Here is a 21,337-nt window from a genome sequence, read left to right on the forward strand (position 1 = left end):
GTTTCACACCTCGAACAAAGGATTTTTGCTGCTACCAAATCACTTGGTACACCCCAAGCCCAAGCTTCATGGTTGGGCGACTCTGCCATTGTGTGCATAATTATTGAGAAAATCATTACCAATGATAGGTAATTACTATCATGGACACAGAGCAAGGTCACCAGACAATGAATAATGGACCTGATGTGCTACATTGAGTCAAAAAATCTACAAATTTACATAAATTAGTACACAGACTGGAAGAAGAAGCTTAAATCTCTTTCTCTTCCCCTGTCTTTCTTCCTGAATTATTCAACTTTAGCCAAAATTAAAACATGGAAAAATTTAATTAAAATGTAAAAGAGAAATTTAAGAAATGTCATGTAATTGATTGAACATTTAGGATTTTCCATTTACTTTGGTACTTTAATCAGAATTATCGCATTGAGAAGTGAGAACAATAAATGTTTACTTACTATTTAATTTATTCTTTGATTCCAATTAAACAGAAATGGACGGATTAGGAAACAGCAAAAAGTATAAGTATGATCTTTTTTAAGAAGTTCAAATACATTGGAACCTTCCTATATTGCTCAAATAGTGTACATGTTATCTTGTTGCAAACCTTTCTTTTCCTGCTTTTCGTTTTCTATGGAATTCTTTGCTTTCGGGAGAAATTTATCAATTTTACCACCAAAAACAAATGTTTAATAATGTCCACAAAAATAAAATGCTCCTGACTTAAATCCATCAAAATGATATGACTATCGTCTTACAGAGATTTTAGAATCTATAGAAATGAACCTGTATTTTGTTTGAAAACTACTCACCGTAGACCTTCACCTGACAGGTAGATATTACCTCGAGGGTATAATTATCACATCTGGGCCTGTACAAAATGGCAATAGCCAGGGTCAAACTGTCGTTATCTTGATTGAATAATAAAAACACACAAATATTTGTAATTAAATAGACAGAGTCAAAAAGGGCTTATATTCTCACGTGAAGCATGTACTAAGTATGTTGTTAAACTTTTCCCTTGCCATTCGATTTGGTCCCTCGCTTGGCTTGGCACCAAATCTCATGGTACTCGGGAAAAGTTTACCAACGTATACTTAAAATAATATTTTCTACTGCACATTATGTAACTGAAGTCATTTTTATGTGTCGATAGAATAACAAGAGTTGATGTTACGTCACCAGCCGGGATGACGTATACTTCTCCCATGTCATACCCAGGACGACCAGGGGTTTTCTTTATTAACACAACATGGACACCAACAGCACTACAGATCGGTTCACATATTCTATGTGCCTTAGCAGAAGATAATAATGGGTAAGTCCGCTGACAAAAAGGCAGTCTCTTTCTTAACTATTTCTTCACTGGTTTATTGCATTAAAACTAAATGCTTTTTGTAGAAAAGCGAGTGATTCTCGTGTGTTGAAATAAAAGTTAAAGGTGGTAAGTTTTATCCTTTGAGAAAATAACCGTTTGAAAATGGAAACAAGTATACCTAAAATACCATAAGCAAATTGACAGTATATGTTTTCTATTCATGATACAGATATGAATCCCTGTTCATACTAACCTTGTCTAAATAATGGGACGTGCATCCCACAAGGAATGACTCAAAACTTCACGTGTAGCTGTATTGCTGGGTACACAGGCGGGATATGTCAAACAGGTATTTGAAATCTGCTATAACTGGTTTTACAGGGTATAGTTTTAAGAATGTTTATCTCTGAATTGTGTCTTCTTCGTGATTTCACAGTGGTCGGTATAGTAGTATTAATGAACATAGTTAAATTTAAAACAGGAAGGAAACAACGTACAACATAAGAGCTTTCATTAACAATCTTCAGATGCTTTACAAATGTATACTCACTGTCACATAGTAACGTATGTGTACTTTGACAGACATCGACGAATGTGAAATAGATCCATGTACATTCCTCTTTGATTGCATTGATGGGCTAAATGATTGGGTTTGTAAACTCAATGAATTTAAATTGACCGCAATAGTAACAACACTAGCCCTTATCGCTGGAATCACTATATTCATCATCTACAAAAACAAGAAGAAATACAAAGAAGTTGACCATTCCTGGTAAATACCTCTCTCTCTCTCTCTCTCTCTCTCTCTCTCTCTCATTACTTGAAACTATCTTTGAGTTCTCTTGGTTTAGATGAGTTCATTTGTTTGATTTTAGGCTATCTAACTATTTAGATGTTCGAAAACCTGACTCTCAGCTAAAGCTTGTGTAAGTATTGACTTTCAAATATAAATGTATTTAAATTGTCATAATTTTAACACAATTTTTTTTTATTTATTTTTTTACAGCTACCAGCCAAAGTCGGTCCAAAATCTGAAACAACCTAGTTCAGTTTGTAAATTGTTTAGTTTAAGATTCAAAAACTTTTTAAAATGAGACATAATGATTAGGACAAAGGCCTCAGAAACTGTATTTTAAAAATCAATATTTCTTTTTATTTTTTTTATTTTTTTTATTTTTTTTTTTTTTACATGAAATCTTTAGCTACTTTTATTTGTATCAATACTGTGACTGATATTATATATAATTATATATAAATGGCTCAAAGCCTTAAAAGCAAAAATAATTTTTGATTAACAATGATAAGGGATAATCTAAACTATTTTCTGTATATTATTGTATCATAGCACATTAATTTGTTTACCATCCTTAAATATAAAGCTGTTTTAGTCGGTGTATTATTTCTTAATATTGAAATCAGATCCTTCTCTATTTGTATTGTAGATATTTTCATTTGCATTTTAATCAGAATGTGTGTATTCTATTCATGAGTCTTTTGGGGGGATAGAAAACAAGGAGTTGGATAAAAAAAAATTGCAATAACAATAGAGTGGAGTTTTTTTTACCTGATAATTATCTTTTTTAAACATAATTTCCCTTTCCCTTCGGCTTTTTTTTACGCTTTAGCAATATCAGTTTATCTACCACTGAAGATATAGCGCATTATGAAATGTAATTTCAGTTAATATACCCGCTTGCTTGAAAAGTGGGAGCTGATACATAGTGATCGGGATGTCCGTATGGCTGTGCGTCCGTCCGTCTGTTACGCTTTGGGGTACCCATCTCTTATGCGCAACTCCTCTCATACCACTGAAATTGAGAGAATGAAATTTAATAAGACTTTCACAGAATCTTTGTAACATAGTGCCATTGTGCACCTCTTATTAAACTATTATTAAACTTTTTGATCTGACACTTATTCCGGGTCTGCCAGAGCAAAACATGAACTTTGCCATTATAAACATATTGGAGGCATCATGCTGCATCAGATTAAAAAAAAACAATGAAATATACCGGTATGTACGGGACCCAGATGTTGGTTCGAGAGATAGACGTTCGAGAGATCAGGAGTAAATTTGCTTACTTATATATGCATTTGTCCCAATTTCTCTACCATTTTTGTGCATGCAGTTTCGCAACATGTTTTGCAGTATGATTGATGGTGTCTTATAGATGTGCAATATTGCTGTTTAATAAACCTTTGGGGAAAATAATGAAGGCCCCAAAACTACTTTTTTCTTCTTCAATTCGTCTAACATTTTTACAGTAGCATATATGTATTCATATGTTGGAATATGATTGGTATTGTCCAGTAAATATTCAACAAGGTGCAATAAGGCTTTTTAAATTATATTTTCACCATGGGGCCCAAAATTATTTTCTTTAGTAAAAATCTGGTTCTAGAACTTTACTAACGTTTTGTCACAAGCTACGTTTATTTTTTGGATATGATTGGATTTGACCTGTGAATGAACAGTCATCTGTAATGAACATTCGTATTCGTAGAAGAAAATATAAGTGTTCATTATAACACGTCATTAAGTATACATGTATGTTGGTATCTTTTCCTAAAGCACCATAAACTTTAGTGCCGAGCAAAGCGAGGGACAAAACTGAATGACGATAAACACACTTAATTCAAGTAATGCAAGAGAAGAAAATAAATTTGTGTTCTATCTTTTTTGTCACAACTCTAGTGCATTTTTTATTTTTATCAATGGAATGAAATGACGAATAAATTTAATGCAGATCAGTGCAAACTAGTTCACACCGAGATGTGAAAATTGTAACATAGCAGCACGTTTTCTAGTCTGCAACGAGTTAAGTGACAGTCCTCAATGAGTGTTTTCAAGCATAATTATTTTTCCCTGTATATTTAAATCATATTTATCTCTGTTAAGAGACACTCTGTAATATATTTCAGTAATTTTGGGCATTTGTAATATGTTTCTGAATGTAGCTGAAGATTTTTAAAGATGGTTCCCTGATGCTATTTCTCAAATTGCTCAATAAAAATTGATACATAAAACACGAAAAACAACCGATAACCTATGAATGTTCTCAGAAAGTCTGAGAGAAAGGGGACAAGGTGGTAGTAACGTACATATGATCACAAATCATAATGATTAAGAAATGGAAATGAATTTCGTTTACTGAAATGCTGGTATGGCTGTCTTTAAAGACCAGTCCTGGGGCCATAAAACTTAGACGCGCTCACTTTTGATCTCAGTCTCACTTTTACCAAAGGAATATACAGTGGAAAAGTGAGACGGAGATCAAACGTGAGCTCTTCTGAGTTTTATGGCCCAAGGCCCAGGGCTTTTTAACCTCTTGTTAAACATCAATAGCCATAATTTACTTTATACGGAATGTTTCCTTAGTATATATTATAAACTTTTAAAAAGCCTTATGTACCGCTTTGATGGATTTTAGAAACCAGGAAACGAAATTCAAGGTGTACTGTAAACCCAATATTATTCGCTATTGGTAAATTTGAAATCAGTCCGCGACGATTAATTTTCGCGACTGAGGAAACGTTCTCTACAAATACTTAAGGAAAATGAATGGTTCGCGGCAATTGATATTCGAGAATTAGAGTAGGTCGCGGAACTCGCGGATATTTCTCGCACGCGAATAAGTTGTTTTACAGTATCCGGTATTTCTAGCTCCCAGTCTTCTAGATGAAATTTTCGATTGTTTCTACACTTCAATTATAGAATAAAAGAACTATTTTTGTCGAAATTGTTCTCTACTAATCTCTACATTCTCAGGGAGATATTTGATATCTTTCGAATTCAGAAGGCTTATGTACACAAAATCTAAGCTTATAGCAGCCCTGCAACTCGGTCATCTCAAATGCACCTCAAGTTGGGTGGAGAAGAGTTCTTGCATTCTAAATCATCAATTTAATTTGCCAGAGGATTCGTGTTTAATGCAACTACTAAATTGTGATAAAGTTGCTTTATATCACATACCAAGTAGTGCGTCAGCCCTGATAAAGCCCTTTTGGACTAGGCGAGAAATCATCTTGGAAATACGGCTGTCTTGCCCTCAGGATTGTTATCTACGTCTCAACTCGTTCTCAAGGAGTTGTCTCGCCATCAAATTTCAATCCATTATTTCTGTATGAGGGTAAACTAAAAGTAGAATTTATATCAAAATCTTAAAGGAAAATATTTTTAACAATAAAATGTATCTTGAATTTTTAAAAAAAAAATCGTATCTATTGTTCAGAGATAATTTTTTGCCAAGCAACAAAATAAAGAAAGATAGCTCAAATTTTCCTAACGACAAAATTTAATGAAATTTTTTCATCAGAAAAATGTTTAAATACATGTTTTTGTCCTTTGATTGCCTATGGTTTTAAATACCGGTGTAAAACAGTGTTGTACAACAATCCAATTCTGAAGTTTCTCCTTCCTTGTAGTAAATATTTTGATGAGGAGTAAAGGATACTTGGAAGAACATTTCCTTGAACCCTTTATCTTTGTAAGAATTTCTATGAATTTTAAGAACCCAGTAAAAGTGTGTTTATTGATATTTAATTTTGATTGTCGGAAATATTTTATAAAACGGACATATAATTTTCATGCATTTCCTCCTTAAAAAGAGAGCAATGGGTTTTAGTTGGATTACCACTTGAAAAATTTAATACAAGCACCTCTAAAATACAATTTAAAAAATAACAAGCCTTACAAACAATGCTTATGATACGGCGAACAGTCCATTATTGTGGAACTGTTTGCTTGAAATTAACTTCTGTATACTGTTGTGCATGATCTGAACATTCTCGTGCTCTCGAATACATAGATGCATTCTAAAGATAAATTGATTTATGCTCAACAACGATAAAACAATAACAAAAAAAGGTACAAACTATAAATTTTCAGTAAATAATAGACAATATTCTCATTTCTGGCACATAAAGAAGACTATGTTTCTGTACATGGGACAACATGTTGCAGGTCCAACAAATAATTTATCACAGTATCTGAAAATAAACATACTTACTTGAAAATGTAATTAACAAACAAAATTATTTCTTTTTCTCTATTATTATTACTAAGCATGTTATCCCTTAATCTTTTACAAGGTATATTTAAGTCTTTAAGGAAGGTGCAAAAATAGGCACCTTAATCTGAAGATGATCCTTGGGCTGGATTTAAGTTTGAATAATCGCGTGAGAACTTCCTTATGAATGCAGTAAAAGTTGCATGAGTGTAATATTTATACATGTGAAATACTATATCAAAGTTGACACATCCAGTTATAAGATTATACCCCTTCTACCTCCAAGAAGTTTTTCTTGACATATCTATTTATATTTGGAAACTTTCCATTGTTTTTCATATATCATCAATGTTATAAGGAAGTGGATCCATCTGCATGATGAATTATTTTATTGGTTGCTTTCTAACTGCCTTCTATATATAAAAGTAGATTTTCTGCATTAAGAAATTAAAAAAATAAGGATGAATACCATACTTCACATTCTGTTGAACTTTGTTATTGTGACAGTGTCTGAAGCTAGTCATTTTAGAGGCGGCACAATAAGTTGGCAACCTACTGGAATCGGTTATGGGGTAAGGTTGTGGTATATTCCGAAATCATAAACTGATTTAACAATAAAGCGGGAAAAATGTCCCAATTTTTTTTTCTTTTCATACATTTCATTTTACATATTTAACACTATTCCTTTATATCTGTATTTTAACTTCACTTTTATAGTTTAGTGCTCAATAGTTTACAAAATTATAATGAGTTTTCAATCAAACAATATGCAAAAGAAGCATTTTTGTAATAAGTAGCAACCCATCCTACTATGGGAACTTTAGTACAGTGTAATTTGTTTTTTAAGTAGAAGGTAAATTATAATCATAAAATGTACTTTTCCTACACAATTTGCAGGTCCAGTTCTCATTTAAGCTGGGATGGCGATATGGTACGGGACCTGGTTGCACTCCAGCGTTGATAGGTTCCCTGGTTACCGGGATGAATAGTACCTTCTGGAGATGTACGTCAGGTTGTAATTCGACCTCCCAGTCTTTGAGTACAGTAAACTATATATGTACAGGAGCAAGCGTAGCTGAGGATTGGGAACAAGGGGAGAGGACTTTTGACTATACATTTCCCGGGGAAGGCCCTTTCGTCGTTGAGTAAGATGATAGAGAACACTACTTTTCTTCACAAATACGATTGCCATAATGCCATTATATGAAAGGATCTTTGAAGTTATATCTTATATCCTGCTATTCTATGTCAATAAGCTATATTAAAATAATTATTTGTTTGTTTTTATCTAGCCATCATAAAAAAGGAAAACTGCTTGGTTTTGTAATTCAATGGTTCAATGTTTGTCTTTTAATTTATTTAGATTTGCAAGTTGTTGCTGGATAAGTTTGGACTATGGGTCTGGTAGTTCCTGGTCAATTCGTACAGTCGTTAATTTGGCCAGTAGGAATGATATCCAGCAACCTAACACCAGTCCTGTCACAACAGGGAAACCAATGTACACGTAAGACTCGTCATCTTTTTTGATATACAAAGTGATAAAAACTGGGTCTAAAGTGACCTGATAAGATATTTCACCAACGTATGGTGTTATTGCTACTGTAAAACTTTTGCAATCACTCCTTTTCTCTGAACAATTTGTTCACTTTCATTAAGAGAAGTAAAACAAAAAACTGTCGATGAACGCATAAGCTCGCTATGTATTTTAATGTTTAATGAATACCAAAAGCAGTAAAATCAAACGTCGTAGAAAATGTCTTCAATATAAAAATGTTATGGTTTCAATCTTTTTCAGACTACAGTATGGTTGTCGGCTTGCCTTACAAATTCCAGTAGCAGATACTGATAGTGATATTTTAAGATGTCGTTGGTCCACAGGGTCAGAATGTGTCTCTGTCTGTTCCGCTCTCCCTTACGCCAGCTTGGATAGAGTAAATCAATATTTGATAGATACCATATCATTATAATTGAGTATTAAAAAAATTCATCCCAAAATAATACACCCATTCTCAATATAAGGGCTCAAATAATGTCGCCTCATTTTCATTTAGAAGAAATACCACTGATGCAATTTTTAAATCAACATTATAAATGGTCATATAACAATGAATAAGAATTCATATAATTATCGATCTGAAAGGGTATTTAAGGAGTTCCAAATTCAAATATAGTAGCCTATTTGAAATGTACGTTACTGTCGCCGAGGCAAATACTATGGTGAATCCCCTCTGTTTAATATATAGTTTTGATTCTCAAGTAAAAATTTTCTGATTAGTTAAACCTTGTATCATATATATTTTTTTTCATAACAATAAATACATTTTCTTTGTGATAATAAATAATTTTTATTGTGCAATGTCCCTGTCGCTTAATTCTATGTCAACCACATTACAAGCAAACACAAAGATTATACACCTGATAGTTTTGTTCTCCTTTATTTATTGACGGGCTAAATTTGAAATTTCAAAGGATTAATTACTCCTACTTAGATAATGTAACATGAAATTGAACAATTTGAGCAACTTTTATAAATATGTTTACGGAATGAAAGACATTTTCAATCGTAGAGATAAGAAAGAAATGTACGTTACCTACATTTTTCCATTAAGAATATATATTTAGTAGAAAATATGAGATGACTCTGAATAAGCAACCCCTTGTATCCTGTAAACTGGCAAAGACGTTTTGCTTAACACAATTAAAAATTATTTTTTACATGAAAAGTGATCATTTGAAATGTACGTTACTGAAATGTACGTTACCATGAAATTCGAATTAAGTGAATCTTGCACGAATTTTCATGTATTCTCATACTTTCACACATTCGAATGCGTACACAAAGGAAAGTTTCAAAGGTTGGAGGTCGGCTAAATCCCGAAATGAACGAAAAGAAACGTTTCTGCTGAGGAAAAAAAATATATTATGGTCAATTATATGTAATATTATTTTGATACCTGGTATATATTTCTGAATACGAAACCTGTATGATGGATTTCTCATGATATGCAAGTTCAAATAGTATCAATATATTGCGTGTCTAACGTACGCTTGTGGAATAGAATTGATTTCTATATTTGAAATGTACGTTACGTATGGTAACGTACATTTTGCGGATTTCTGACTGACATTTTTTTTATTTAGTCAATGAATTGCGTTTACACGAGCGAAACAAAATTATCGTTACAATCCATTTGACAACTGACCACATAAATCCATCTAAATGCACCCCCTATCCTCGTAAATGTGGTAGACTGTTACCCCATGCTAGAAAAATTATTTCTAAGTGTCTAAAATTCATCTTTGGCAACCTTTTTGCAGTTTGTTTACTTTTAATATGCGACTTTTCGTCAATATTAATTTAATTGTTGTTGATAATTTCAAACAAGGTATGCATTGGCTTATAATTGGTAGAAAAAAAAACAAAACAAAAGAAAAAGAAACAAAACAAATAAATCCAGAACACAAGACGGTCACGTACATTTCAAATACTGAAAGGCACACAATACTCAGTTTTGTTTGAAACATTGCATTTTGAGTTATATTTTTCCAGATCTGCTGAAAAGCACGTATGTTTGTGTTTTGACAAACGAAGTTGCAACATATTAAATGAAATTGTTAACAACACTGTCGATGGATATATTCGGAATAGATTTATGTTAAGTTTCAATGGCCAAACACGAGCATTTGCTAGATCATAGCAAAATACGTCTGAAACTTATTTTTTTTGTCTGTACCCTTGCACACAGGTAGAAGTAACTAGGCTACGACTGGTATCAATTTCAGCGAAACAGCATAAAAGAAGGGTAATGAACTGAGGTGGAGGGGACTCCCCAATAATATGTGAAATGAACGTTACCGAAGTGACGTGACATTCATGTAGTTGATGACAAATAACCTCGTTTGTTACATTATGATTTCTTATATTACTGCGTTAAAACGCTTCATTGAAATGATTTTAAGTCAATAATTGTTTTTTTTTTCAATATTTTCTTATTACTAATTTACATATTTTTACAATCTTGAAATGAACGTTACCTACTCATATTCTGAGGCAATCGTGTCTTTATAGTGGTGATTGTGACATATAACACAATGCGATTACATAGAGAATCTTTTTTGGAATAAACTGAAACAAAACGATGAATTTTAGATGAATTTAAGCTTTTTATTAAACAGAAATATATCTTGAAATGTACGTTACATTTACCTAGTTTTCTAAATCGACATGGATATATGTTAAAAAAGACAGTAACTACTAAATAGAATTTTACTACATGTACATGTTAAGTTCCAGTATCTATAGAAAATAAAAAGATTCCAAACTGATCGCTCTAAACAAAACAGAGAGAAGAATTTAAAGCATATATTTAAAAAAATGTTTTTATAAATCTGGATCAAAAGTAACCTTTGTTTTTTGAAAGGAAAAATCAAACGCACGTTCGTATGCCGAGAAAATATGTTGCTGACAGAGTTAGTAGGATGTGCTGGTTTTAAGATGAGATATTCCAATTGTGATTTTAATGAGTACATTTTTTTTGACATATTTTTTTGGACATTGAAGAAAGAGTAACGTACATTTCAAGCTACATTTCTGAATAAAATCACCCTCTACTTTACCGTCTTGTCATTATTCCATGTATTAAAATTTGATGAAAAAAATCTGGAAACAAAATCTTCACATACTTTCTTTCAATGGTAATTGATAGAAAAATTGTTATCTTGAACTTCATTTTTTAAAAAATCAGAGTGGCATTTGTGCCCTTATATTGAGAATGGGTGAATACTCTATTTCAAAATCAAGCAATTCATTCTTACTTGATATTGATTTTTATGAATAGAATTTTTAATGTTTTCATAGGAAACTTGCACGATATCCTTTCCATCAAATCACACTGTGAATGGTACATATGCTGTAGCTGTAACTGTAGAAGACTTTCCCCGCTCAAATATTACTATTGGTGGGACGACGTATACTCCATCTGACCCAATGACGGCAATTCATCTCCAGGTAGACTTAAAAAAAAATTAAACCAAGATGTTTACATTTTTTTTCAAATTCAAACTCGGAGGCTTTTCAGTTCTTAATTAAGTTGGTGTGAATTTTTCAGTTTCTTGTGAGGACTGCTAGTTTGTCTGGTGGTTGTGAGGAACGACCTGTTTTTGTCAATAACACTCCTCCAGAGGGCACCATTTTTAACGTTTTGACGGGACAAACGTTACACATTTCATTTTACATCGCTAGCAATCAAACGTACGTTCTTTTAAACATTGTTCATTTTTATTGTCAATAAGAAAACCGATTTCACAAATATATTTTTAACTGCAAATTATTTTTATCGACCTTTTTTTTAAAAGAATAACAAGAGTTGATGTTACCTCACCAGCTGGGATGACGTATACTTCTCCCATGCCATACCCAGGACGACCATGGGTTTTCTTTATAAACACAACATGGACACCAACAGCACTACAGATTGGTTCACATATACTATGCGCCTTAGCAGAAGATAATAATGGGTAATTTGTCCAAACAGCAAACGATACGTAGTCCTCTAATGTGCAATGCATATATAATATAATAATAATTATATAAGGGGTCTGAAATAATTAAACATATAAATGGTAATGTCTGACGTATATGTACAATGAGACATTTCACACAAATGTTTAGAATGTGGTAATATGAAAAAGAAATGCACACAGGCCTTTTTTGTTTTTTGTTGTTTTTCTTTTTTGGGGGTGGGGGTGGGAGGGTGGGGTCATTATTTATATTATTTTTGTTGACAGGAATCTGACTCTGTATGATATATTTTACAAGACATTACTTACTTTTTTTAAATATTCATATGTTACATCTTTTGTAGAAAAGCAAGTGATTCTCGTTGTGTTCAAATAAGAGTTTCAGGTATGTGTAAACTTTTTTTTTAAGTTATGGAATAAAAAATAAATATGCCTTATCGCAATCTTATTTATTTTTTTTTTATGACATAGATATAAGCCCCTGTATATATGAACCTTGTCTGAATAATGGGACGTGCATTCGTGTTTACGAGAGTGCATTTATTGGGTATTTTTCATGCCAAGATTGTACTTATTGGGTACTTTTTGCTTATTGGGTATACCCAATAAGAAGTGTCGCTGAATATGCTTAAAACACCCTAATTGGGTATTTGCAGGTTAGTACCCAACAAAACTTGGACACGACGATTTGTCCAAAAAAGTGTCCAAAATAGTTGCTTTCACGGACGCACCGTGTTTTGTTGTAACAGTTTTACATTCGGAACTCTAAATTCTCGAGAGTTCCGAAAATCAACTTCCGTTGATCCTGATCATAACAACGTTTGTTTTCATGGAAAATAAATATGGCGACTAAGAAACACTTAATGTCAACAAGATTGTCTGATTGACAAGAGAAAAGGTAAGTTTATTCGATTAATATTTATCCATTGCTGGGTTCTTGTTTAAGGAAAATAGATTTTTATGTAATTTTGAAAACAATTGTGCACAAGATTAAAATAGATATATCGAAACAATTAATCCTAAGTTGCACTTGTTTGTATTTTGAATTTTCTCTGTCTTTTTAACTCTCTTGAGGGCGAGAAGTATTTCGTAAATGATCGTATATTGTTAGATAAATCTTTAATAAATCGAAAGTGTTTATTATTTAATTTTTATATCATTACCAACTAAGTATGTTCTGACAATGTATATTGGAAAGGGAAATGAAAATTTTAACAATCGTGTGTTCATAAATCAGCTGTAATTTATCGGTTCATGTAGACAGTATTACAATCGCAAAGTGAGCTGAGATGATGATAAATGGGATAATTGACAACAACTAAATAATTGTATGTAAGTTTATCTCATCTGATATGTAACTTAAGAGATTCATTGTATTACTGAAAAACTTTCAGTCGAAACAGTGCTTCTTTCTGTCTCTGATTTTTACTGTCTGCTTTATTTTGATTTTTTTTTTAAATTATTGTTTTTGTCATTTGTTTTAAGGTAGTCCGATCCTCAGGTTTATAAAATTAGCAGTTAAGTACTCAAAAGTACTCATAAAAGTATCTCTGAATCCACAAAGTTATGTAAATTTATCCACAGTATTTCTTTAAATTTAAAACTTAAAGTTAATCATAATATATATTTGGAAAATTGTAAAATCTCCAATATTTTTGCAGGAAAAATGAATTGGAATATCAGCAATGCAATTTCTAATTGCAAATTGATCAACAAATATATTTTAGGGTAAAAAACGATAGGTATCCAGGCATTCAGAGAAATTGCCATGATTTTTATACTTATTTGGTATTTTTTGTCTTCTATTTCCGCCATATATTCTATAATACATAGTGTGAAAGGCTTTTGCTATCATTGCAAGACACCACATATCACTCTTTATATCATATTATACTAATAAGCATTAGTATCTAAGGTTGGATTCAAGAAAATTTTATTTCTCTAAAACGGTATTAATTTTTCCCTTTTATAGGGTATAAAAGTCAACTTTTATAAGACCTTTTCCAAGACTTCCAGAAACTTTGAATCTTATAAAGATGAATAAAATGAAAATTGTTGCATGAAAAATTTCGTTTTCAAGCTTCATTTTGATGCATTTCAAATAAAATGTTAATATTTGGAGTTATCCTTCCTGGCTGAGGATCGGATATCCTTAAGTAATTTAAAACAATACTGAAATTAATATAGGGCTACTATAACTATTTCACATGATGGGTGTGTAATTAGCATCGCGCTACACCCGGGGCTTCTATTTTTGAGGATGGGGCTAGTGGTTTTCTGCACCGAGGAATCCCCTTGGGCTATTAGGAATTTTAAAATACACATGTAATACATGAAAAGCACCACCGGTATTTTCACTCTTTTTTGCTATTAAATTCCCTAATGTGGAAATATTCCAGACAACATGCTCATATTATCCATAAATCTCCACAACTGCATCCATTTTGCAGTATTACAAGACTGATTTACTTCAAACGATCTTTTATTTCCTAATTTGAATTCCCCCCTTTCCTATGTTTGATATAGCAATATTTGCGTGTACATATATGCCTCACAGATATCTCATTATTAAATTATATACATTCACTCAATCAGCTCAATGATAAGTGTCATGCAATTATGTAGCTTTTTTTAAGCCATATATAAATAACTGATCAAAAAATATATTTTTGAAAAATACAAAATTAAGTAAAGAAATATAGTTAATACATTTGAATTAAAGCTTTTCATGCAATTCAGAGCACGGAGAACACCTCGTTTTATCTAATAATACGATTTTATCTTCTCTGTAATGTGTTATTTAAATCTTTTGTATTTTCTTCCAAGTCGGAGAAAATTCCGAGAATCCAAATTAAATTTTGATATCTTTATAACGCAATTGACTTAGATTTTGTAATTTACGGAAAATTTCTATCTTAATCATGTTTATATAAAGTAATGATATAAATAATAAGTTCTTATAATTTTAGTCTAATAATTTTCATTGTACATACGCCATATATGGCTTTAAATGATTCAAGATGAAAATAAAATGATTTTTGCTTCGTTTTAATTAGACGAACTAGTGAATGACCAGAAAAGGAATATTCAAAATCTTTTTTCCATTTTTTTAAAATCATTAATTTATATATGATTAAATTTTACTAGCGAAAATTAAATTTAACTTTAATTTTAAAAAGAATCATCTGTAGTTAATACCCTGACTTTTTTCACGATGAACTTTTTTTCAATGTTACTTTTTAATTTTTGCCTCTATATTTGGGCTTGTCACTTTTTACTCGGGTAGTAACTTTATTGCCACAAAGCTGTGGATTAGTACTTGATTTCCTTTATTGCACAGCGATGACTATGATTTAATAGCACAAAAAGCTAATGGGTTTACGTTTGTGAATTTATATGATTAATGCTTACTTGTGATTTTAGGATAACTGGAGATAATGATTCCTTTTTTTCCATTGATATAACATAAACATTTTCCTAAGTATTATGTTACAATAAATTGGTTTAGATTTTTTTAAATAAAAGTAATCAATACTTATTATGGAAATTAAAACCATAATCCTGTTCATTGAGGATTTTCAATATGTAACAGGTCAAACAGGAACTTCAATTGTGAACATTGCAGAGAACACACCCATCAGAAGATGACCCTCAGAAATAGGACAATTGTAAGTAATCAGTAAAATGAACAGGAATACTTCATGCCCACCATAAGATTTTTAGAGACATTTTCGCTTCTTAAATTAGAAGAGATAGAGGGAAAAACGTGTACATACTACATAACTACTAGGCAACCAACCTTTAACTGCAGGAAAGCTTTTGGTATGTGCAATATAGCTACATAAAACCTCGTTAGTATTCATGAGTTTGAGAAAGTACCTTAGTATTTTTTCTAGTGTTTGCCAACATTTTCATGCACACTGTTTGCTTGTTTGTACTATCATTTTATTTTAAATTCTTCAGATACCCTTTGCCTTTGCCAGTTTAGAATCATTTGTGTTAAGGGCATCCTAGGGTTGGTTCCAGAACTTAATTAATTGTAAAGTAAATACTGGGGTACTATACGGTCATAGGTTATGTTAATACATGTATAACATAATAATAGGTGGCATACAGGAAAAGAAACAATACTAGATATCACTTCAAAGGAATAAAACAGCTTCATCTTGTAGGTGTATTTTATTTAAGGATCACTACTTCATGTCTGATTTGCCGAAAGTTATTCATAATCTGTTTGACTGTAATTTTTTATATTTTCAACTTCTATCCAGCTTAGTCAATTTTAATTAAATTGTGTGCAAAGCATACCCCAGGAAGGGGGGATGGAGTGTCAATTGTGTCTCTGTCCCTGTCAATATAATTTCAAAGAAGTTAGTAAGGTTTGGGTCAATTTTAAATCCTCTTTAGCAGAACCATGGGGCTAAAAACAATACTAATGTGAAATCTTTATCATTAAGTGTAGAGATGTTTTTGAAGATTATGTACCCCTAATGTACTGATAGTGTTACATTAGAAGTCTAAATTTTTCAAGGAATAGGTGTAAAATCTTTTTAAAATCTCCTTCTTAACAATCAGAAACTAACATACTGTCTAATTAATATGCAATATCGTTTTGTGTGTTGAATGATGATTCCATTTTGATAAAATTATGGCTGATGGGGGGTAAGATGAAGATGCAGTTAGACATAGAAGAAAAAAAAGAGTTGATAGAATTTAGTTTTTCTTCCATTTTATTTATCAATACATACTTCTAAATAAGAAATATACTTCTACTTCTTGGTTGGGTTTGATCAACATAAAGGGTGATCTTGCTGTAGTCAAGAAAAACATGTTTTATACGGCAAAGAAATGCCTTTATCTAATTGCAGAATGAATAAAATGGATAGAGGCAGAACTGAAGGAGATGCATGAAATGAGGAATATTTCAAAGATTGCCTTAGCATAACCACTGCTACTGGATAAACATATGGCAATATAAAAGAGCAGGGTCAATGGAGGTATCATACAGTATAGGCCATGGGAGACCCTGAAGAAGAAAGTATTGAATAGAAACAAAAATAAAACCATTTTGACATTTATTGAAATATAGGATCAAAGTCTTACATGTAAAATTTGGGCATGTAATGACTTTTCTCTAGCTCTAAGACTTATAACAGTGATGATTTGATTTAATATCTTTATCCCGATTTGTCGAAAAGATTTGGACTTATTGCATCAATTATTTTAAAGTTTTGATACAACGAATTCATTCATTGTACTTGTAACTGCGTTTTCTGGTGCAACACTGTTTTATCGGCTTCAAAACTAAGTTTGTGATTTCCAAACCAGATTAATGAGATCATGTAATATCTTTTAACATCGGTGACTATTTAATCCATTCTTTTAAATCTCAGAAGTTTTTTTATTATTACAGGGAAAATATGCATTGTACATGTATCTGTAATAAACAGGATTATAGAAATTTTCCATATAATACAACACAATCTTAGCAACTGAAGGCAAATATTTTATCAAGGGTGTGATCTATTTATCAATATGGTTTTCAGCATCTTGCTCTACCTGTAATGACTTGCTCCAAGTTCCAATATTTAAATTTAAATTTTGCAAACATGGTTATAAAATTCTTTAAAAGCCAAATAGTTTAGGCACAAAATGCTTATATATTTCCTATCATTTGTAAAGTGTACACTGAATGAGATGTGGAATGTTAGAATTAAAGTATTAAATATGTTTTGGACTTATGTATGCTTATGCAGATAAATTTGAATTCAACTAGGGAAGGTAAATGTCATACTTATTGGGTTTGCAATCTAATGCAAGAGTATAAATATCCAAGACAAATTTTACAATTTTAATGAAGGGTATAAGTAACCCAAGAAGAATTGGACAGGTAAACATCACCTGTTGGGTTTTATTCTAATGTTGGGATGTAATATCCAAGAAGAGTTGAACCAATGTCCAATACCTATTGGGCTTTCTTTCTTATGAAAAAAAATTTGAGTAACCCAAGAAGAATGTCCAATACCTTTTAGTTATATACTATTGAAGGGATGATGATATCCAAGAGGAAATGGACAGGTGTCCATTACATGTTGGGTACTATTCTGATGAGGGGATTCTCAAGAAACCCAAGAATTAGACAAGTGTCCATTGCCTGTTGGGTGGGGTGTAGATATCCAAGAGGAGTTGGACGGATTTACATTACCTGTTGGATGGTATTCTGATGAAACAATTCAAGAAACCCAAGAAGAATTGGACAAGTGTCCATTACCTGTTGGGTGAGATGTAGATATCCAAGAGGAGTTGGACAGGTGTCCATTACCTGTTGGGTGGTATTCTGATGAAACAATTCAAGAAACCCAAGAAGAATTGGACAAGTGTCCATTGCCTGTTGGGTGGGATGTAGATATCCAAGAGGAGTTGGACAGATGTCCATTACCTGTTGGGTGGTATTCTGATGAAACAATTCAAAAAACCCAAGAAGAATTGGACAAGTGTCCATTACCTGTTGGGTGGGATGTAGATATCCAAGAGGAGTTGGACAGGTGTCCATTACCTGTTGGGTTGTATTTTGATGAGGAGATTCAAGAAACCCAAGAAGAATTAGACAAGTGTTCATTGCCTGTTGGGTGGGATGTAGATATCCAAGAGGAGTTGGACGGATGTCCATTACCTGTTGGGTAGTATTCTGATGAAACAGTTCAAGAAACCCAAGAAGAATTGGACAAGTGTCCATTACCTGTTGGGTGGGATGTAGATATCCAAGAGGAGTTGGACCGGTGTCCATTACCTGTTGGGTTGTATTTTGATGAGGAGATTCAAGAAACCCAAATAGAATTAGACAATGTACACATGTTCAATTGTTCTTGGGTAGTTTAATCCCTTCGTCAAAATACAACCCAACAGGTATTGGAGACCTGACCAATGCCTGTTGGATACCTTCATGCTTATTATTAATTGGTCATGACTCAAAAAGGTTTCTCCTTAAATACTTAATTTTGTTATTCAAGAAAGGTTGAACAGAGTCTGAGATGTGTTGAGTTGTGTTTTCACAAATCAGTTTTTTTGCACTAAGGTATTCATATATTTTAATATTAGTTATTTTGAAATATACAGGTGTATATCCTTATTGCTAAGAACAAATTAGTTAGGTGTTACAATAAAAGAGCTATATCACAGAAATTGACTAAAATATGGGTTCAAAACCAAAGGTTTTCAGTCTTGTCTGAATTTACCAGCAAATATTAAATATATAATAAATTTGAAATGAATAAAAAACAATAAGATAAAACCCAATAAAATACGGACACGAGGATTAATATCCAATAAGATTTGAACAGTAACTACCCAAATAATGCTCTCCCGTGTGTACACTTTTTTGTATCCAATAAGCAGTATCCAATAGGACTTGGACTTGATGTACCCAATATATAACCAAATGTGTGTCCGTCCGCCTAGGAATGACCCAAAACTTCACGTGTAGCTGTATTTCTGGGTACACCGACAGAATATGTCAAACAGGTATTTCACACTGCTTCGTACAAAATGAGAATTCGAGATTTGATTCTGGACCATAAATATCGTTATTAAGAGGTTTTCATGCCCTTAAAACTTGTATTTCATTTTAATGTTATAATGCTGTTAAGTACACTTGACTCAAGTAAACAGTTGATACCATTTATGACATTTTTTACAACATAAGTAAACACTTAATTGACACATATATTGTCCCGTATATTTACATTATTGTTTCTTTCTACATTCCTGAGTTGAAATTGCCAGGTTCAATGTGTTTTAATCCTTTCTATACAACTTACCTTTCTAGAAATTGACGAGTGTGCGAGTCAACCATGCCTGAATGACGGGACATGTACAGATTTTGTTAATTCGTTTTCCTGCTTCTGTCATCCTGGATTCACTGGTGCTAATTGTGAAACAGGTATATATGCCTAAGAGTTTTCTTTTTCTAAGATAACTTTAACTATATCAATGAATGGTAAGGACATTATTTTAAGATTATATTATGGTTCATTTGGATTTTATATGTTTTGGTTGCTATTCGTTATTTTCAAATTTCATAGACATAAACGAATGTGCAAGTTTTCCTTGTCTTAACGGTGGCTCGTGTGTAGATCAGATAAACCTTTACCAATGCGCATGCGCTGCTGGCTTTGAAGGATACAACTGTGAGATAGGTAGATACTATGTCTGATTTAGTAAAAGTAGATCTGAGGTTATCTATTAACCTGTTCTATGTCCTTTCTGTCCATAATGGCATGTAACCAGTCATTATTTTATGGTTTTTTTTTAGTACTTCAGTACCTTGGCAGCGATCGAATCAATTACCAACAAATATTTTTATGTTGAATTTTAGCTCTTATAATAAAAAGTATGAATAACTGTTAAAAGATGTCAAAGCCCACCATAGGTTTCAGCAATCGACTGATGATCTTATGCTTTAATCAAATTACTTCATATTACATTTATTTTATCTCCAAAAATCATTTCTGTTATTAATGATAAATACCAACTCTTTACCTATGTATGAAAGGCTATAGACGACTTATCCTTTAACTTTTATATAATTACATTGTTTATGTCCATCCTTATATGATTGCTGCTGCTAATCTGTAATGTCTTGACTATTTCTCAATGTAGATTAGGGGAAATATCTTAATATTTATTGTATTCAGGTAATGATATATAAATTTACACCTCCTCGATTTTTACAGACATTGACGAATGTGAAACAGACCCATGTATATTCCTGTTTGATTGCTTTGATGGGCTAAATGATCGAACTTGTAAACTCAACGAATTCAAATTGGCAGCATTAGTAACTGCATTAGCACTTACTGCTGGAATCATTATATTCCTCGTCTGTAAAAACAAGAAGAAATACAAGGAAGTAGACCATTCCTGGTAACTCTCTCTCCCTCTCTTGAATTTACAACCACTGCCTCCTTAAAGTATATTTTTTGAGTGCTCTTGATTTAGATGAGTTTATTTGTATGATTTTAGGCTATCTAACTACTTAGATGTTCGAAAACCTGACTCTCAGCCAAAACTTGTGTAAGTATTCACTTTCAAATATAAATGCGTTTAAAAGTTGTCAATTTTTTCAACATTATTTTTTAAATTATTTTTTTTTTGTAGATACCAGCCAAAATCGGTCCAAAATTTAAAAAACAACCTAGTTCAGTCTGTAACTTGTTTAGTTTTACATCCAAAAACTTTCTTAAATGAGATATAATGATAAGAGAATAGGTTTTTAAATCTGTATTTTATATCAACAGATTGTTTTGTTTAATATTTATTGCATGAAATATGTTGCTACTATAACTGTATCAAAACCATGACTGATATTTTATATGCATAAATGGATCAACTCTTGAAAAATAACAATATAAAGTAATTTTTGGATGAACTCTACAATAATTATAATCTAAGCTGTTTTTCTAATCAACATGGCTGAAAGCACTCACAGTATTTT

General features: G+C 32.0%; 2 protein-coding genes across 2 annotated transcripts; both read left to right on the forward strand.

Annotated features, from left to right (window-relative positions):
• The first annotated feature begins 1,007 nt into the window (after positions 1 to 1,007).
• LOC134263532 (uncharacterized) lies at positions 1,008 to 2,428 on the forward strand. The gene is made up of 6 exons (XM_062745905.1): positions 1,008 to 1,315; positions 1,399 to 1,441; positions 1,545 to 1,664; positions 1,898 to 2,087; positions 2,191 to 2,241; positions 2,322 to 2,428. The coding sequence occupies exons 3-6, from the start codon at positions 1,604 to 1,606 to the stop codon at positions 2,407 to 2,409; spliced, it is 390 nt and encodes a 129-aa protein (XP_062601889.1). The 5' UTR covers positions 1,008 to 1,315; positions 1,399 to 1,441; positions 1,545 to 1,603; the 3' UTR covers positions 2,410 to 2,428.
• A 3,972-nt stretch (positions 2,429 to 6,400) lies between these two features.
• Positions 6,401 to 21,321, forward strand: LOC134263533 (integrin beta-like protein C). Its single transcript, XM_062745906.1, has 16 exons — positions 6,401 to 6,896; positions 7,222 to 7,469; positions 7,688 to 7,828; positions 8,120 to 8,255; positions 11,183 to 11,332; positions 11,433 to 11,575; positions 11,680 to 11,841; positions 12,189 to 12,229; positions 12,316 to 12,366; positions 16,224 to 16,229; positions 19,303 to 19,365; positions 19,670 to 19,783; positions 19,926 to 20,039; positions 20,577 to 20,766; positions 20,866 to 20,916; positions 21,001 to 21,321. The coding sequence occupies exons 1-16, from the start codon at positions 6,786 to 6,788 to the stop codon at positions 21,095 to 21,097; spliced, it is 1,818 nt and encodes a 605-aa protein (XP_062601890.1). The 5' UTR covers positions 6,401 to 6,785; the 3' UTR covers positions 21,098 to 21,321.
• The last annotated feature ends 16 nt before the right edge of the window (positions 21,322 to 21,337 follow it).

Source organism: Saccostrea cucullata, unplaced genomic scaffold (genome assembly GCF_032062105.1).
Source record: "Saccostrea cucullata isolate Sc308-1 unplaced genomic scaffold, CSIRO_AGI_Scuc_v1 ctg11544, whole genome shotgun sequence".
NCBI lineage: Eukaryota > Metazoa > Mollusca > Bivalvia > Ostreida > Ostreidae > Saccostrea > Saccostrea cuccullata.

Bases quoted from the DNA above. Each gene is read 5' to 3' on its own strand.
- LOC134263532 (XM_062745905.1), top strand. From the start codon at position 1,604: ATGACTCAAAACTTCACGTGTAGCTGTATTGCTGGGTACACAGGCGGG. The intron at 2,088-2,190 runs GTAAATACCTCT...GTTTGATTTTAG, and splicing joins AAAGAAGTTGACCATTCCTG to GCTATCTAACTATTTAGATG. The intron at 2,242-2,321 runs GTAAGTATTGAC...ATTTTTTTACAG, and splicing joins GACTCTCAGCTAAAGCTTGT to CTACCAGCCAAAGTCGGTCC.
- LOC134263533 (XM_062745906.1), top strand. From the start codon at position 6,786: ATGAATACCATACTTCACATTCTGTTGAACTTTGTTATTGTGACAGTG. The intron at 6,897-7,221 runs GTAAGGTTGTGG...CACAATTTGCAG, and splicing joins CTACTGGAATCGGTTATGGG to GTCCAGTTCTCATTTAAGCT. The intron at 11,842-12,188 runs GTAATTTGTCCA...CATCTTTTGTAG, and splicing joins TTAGCAGAAGATAATAATGG to AAAAGCAAGTGATTCTCGTT.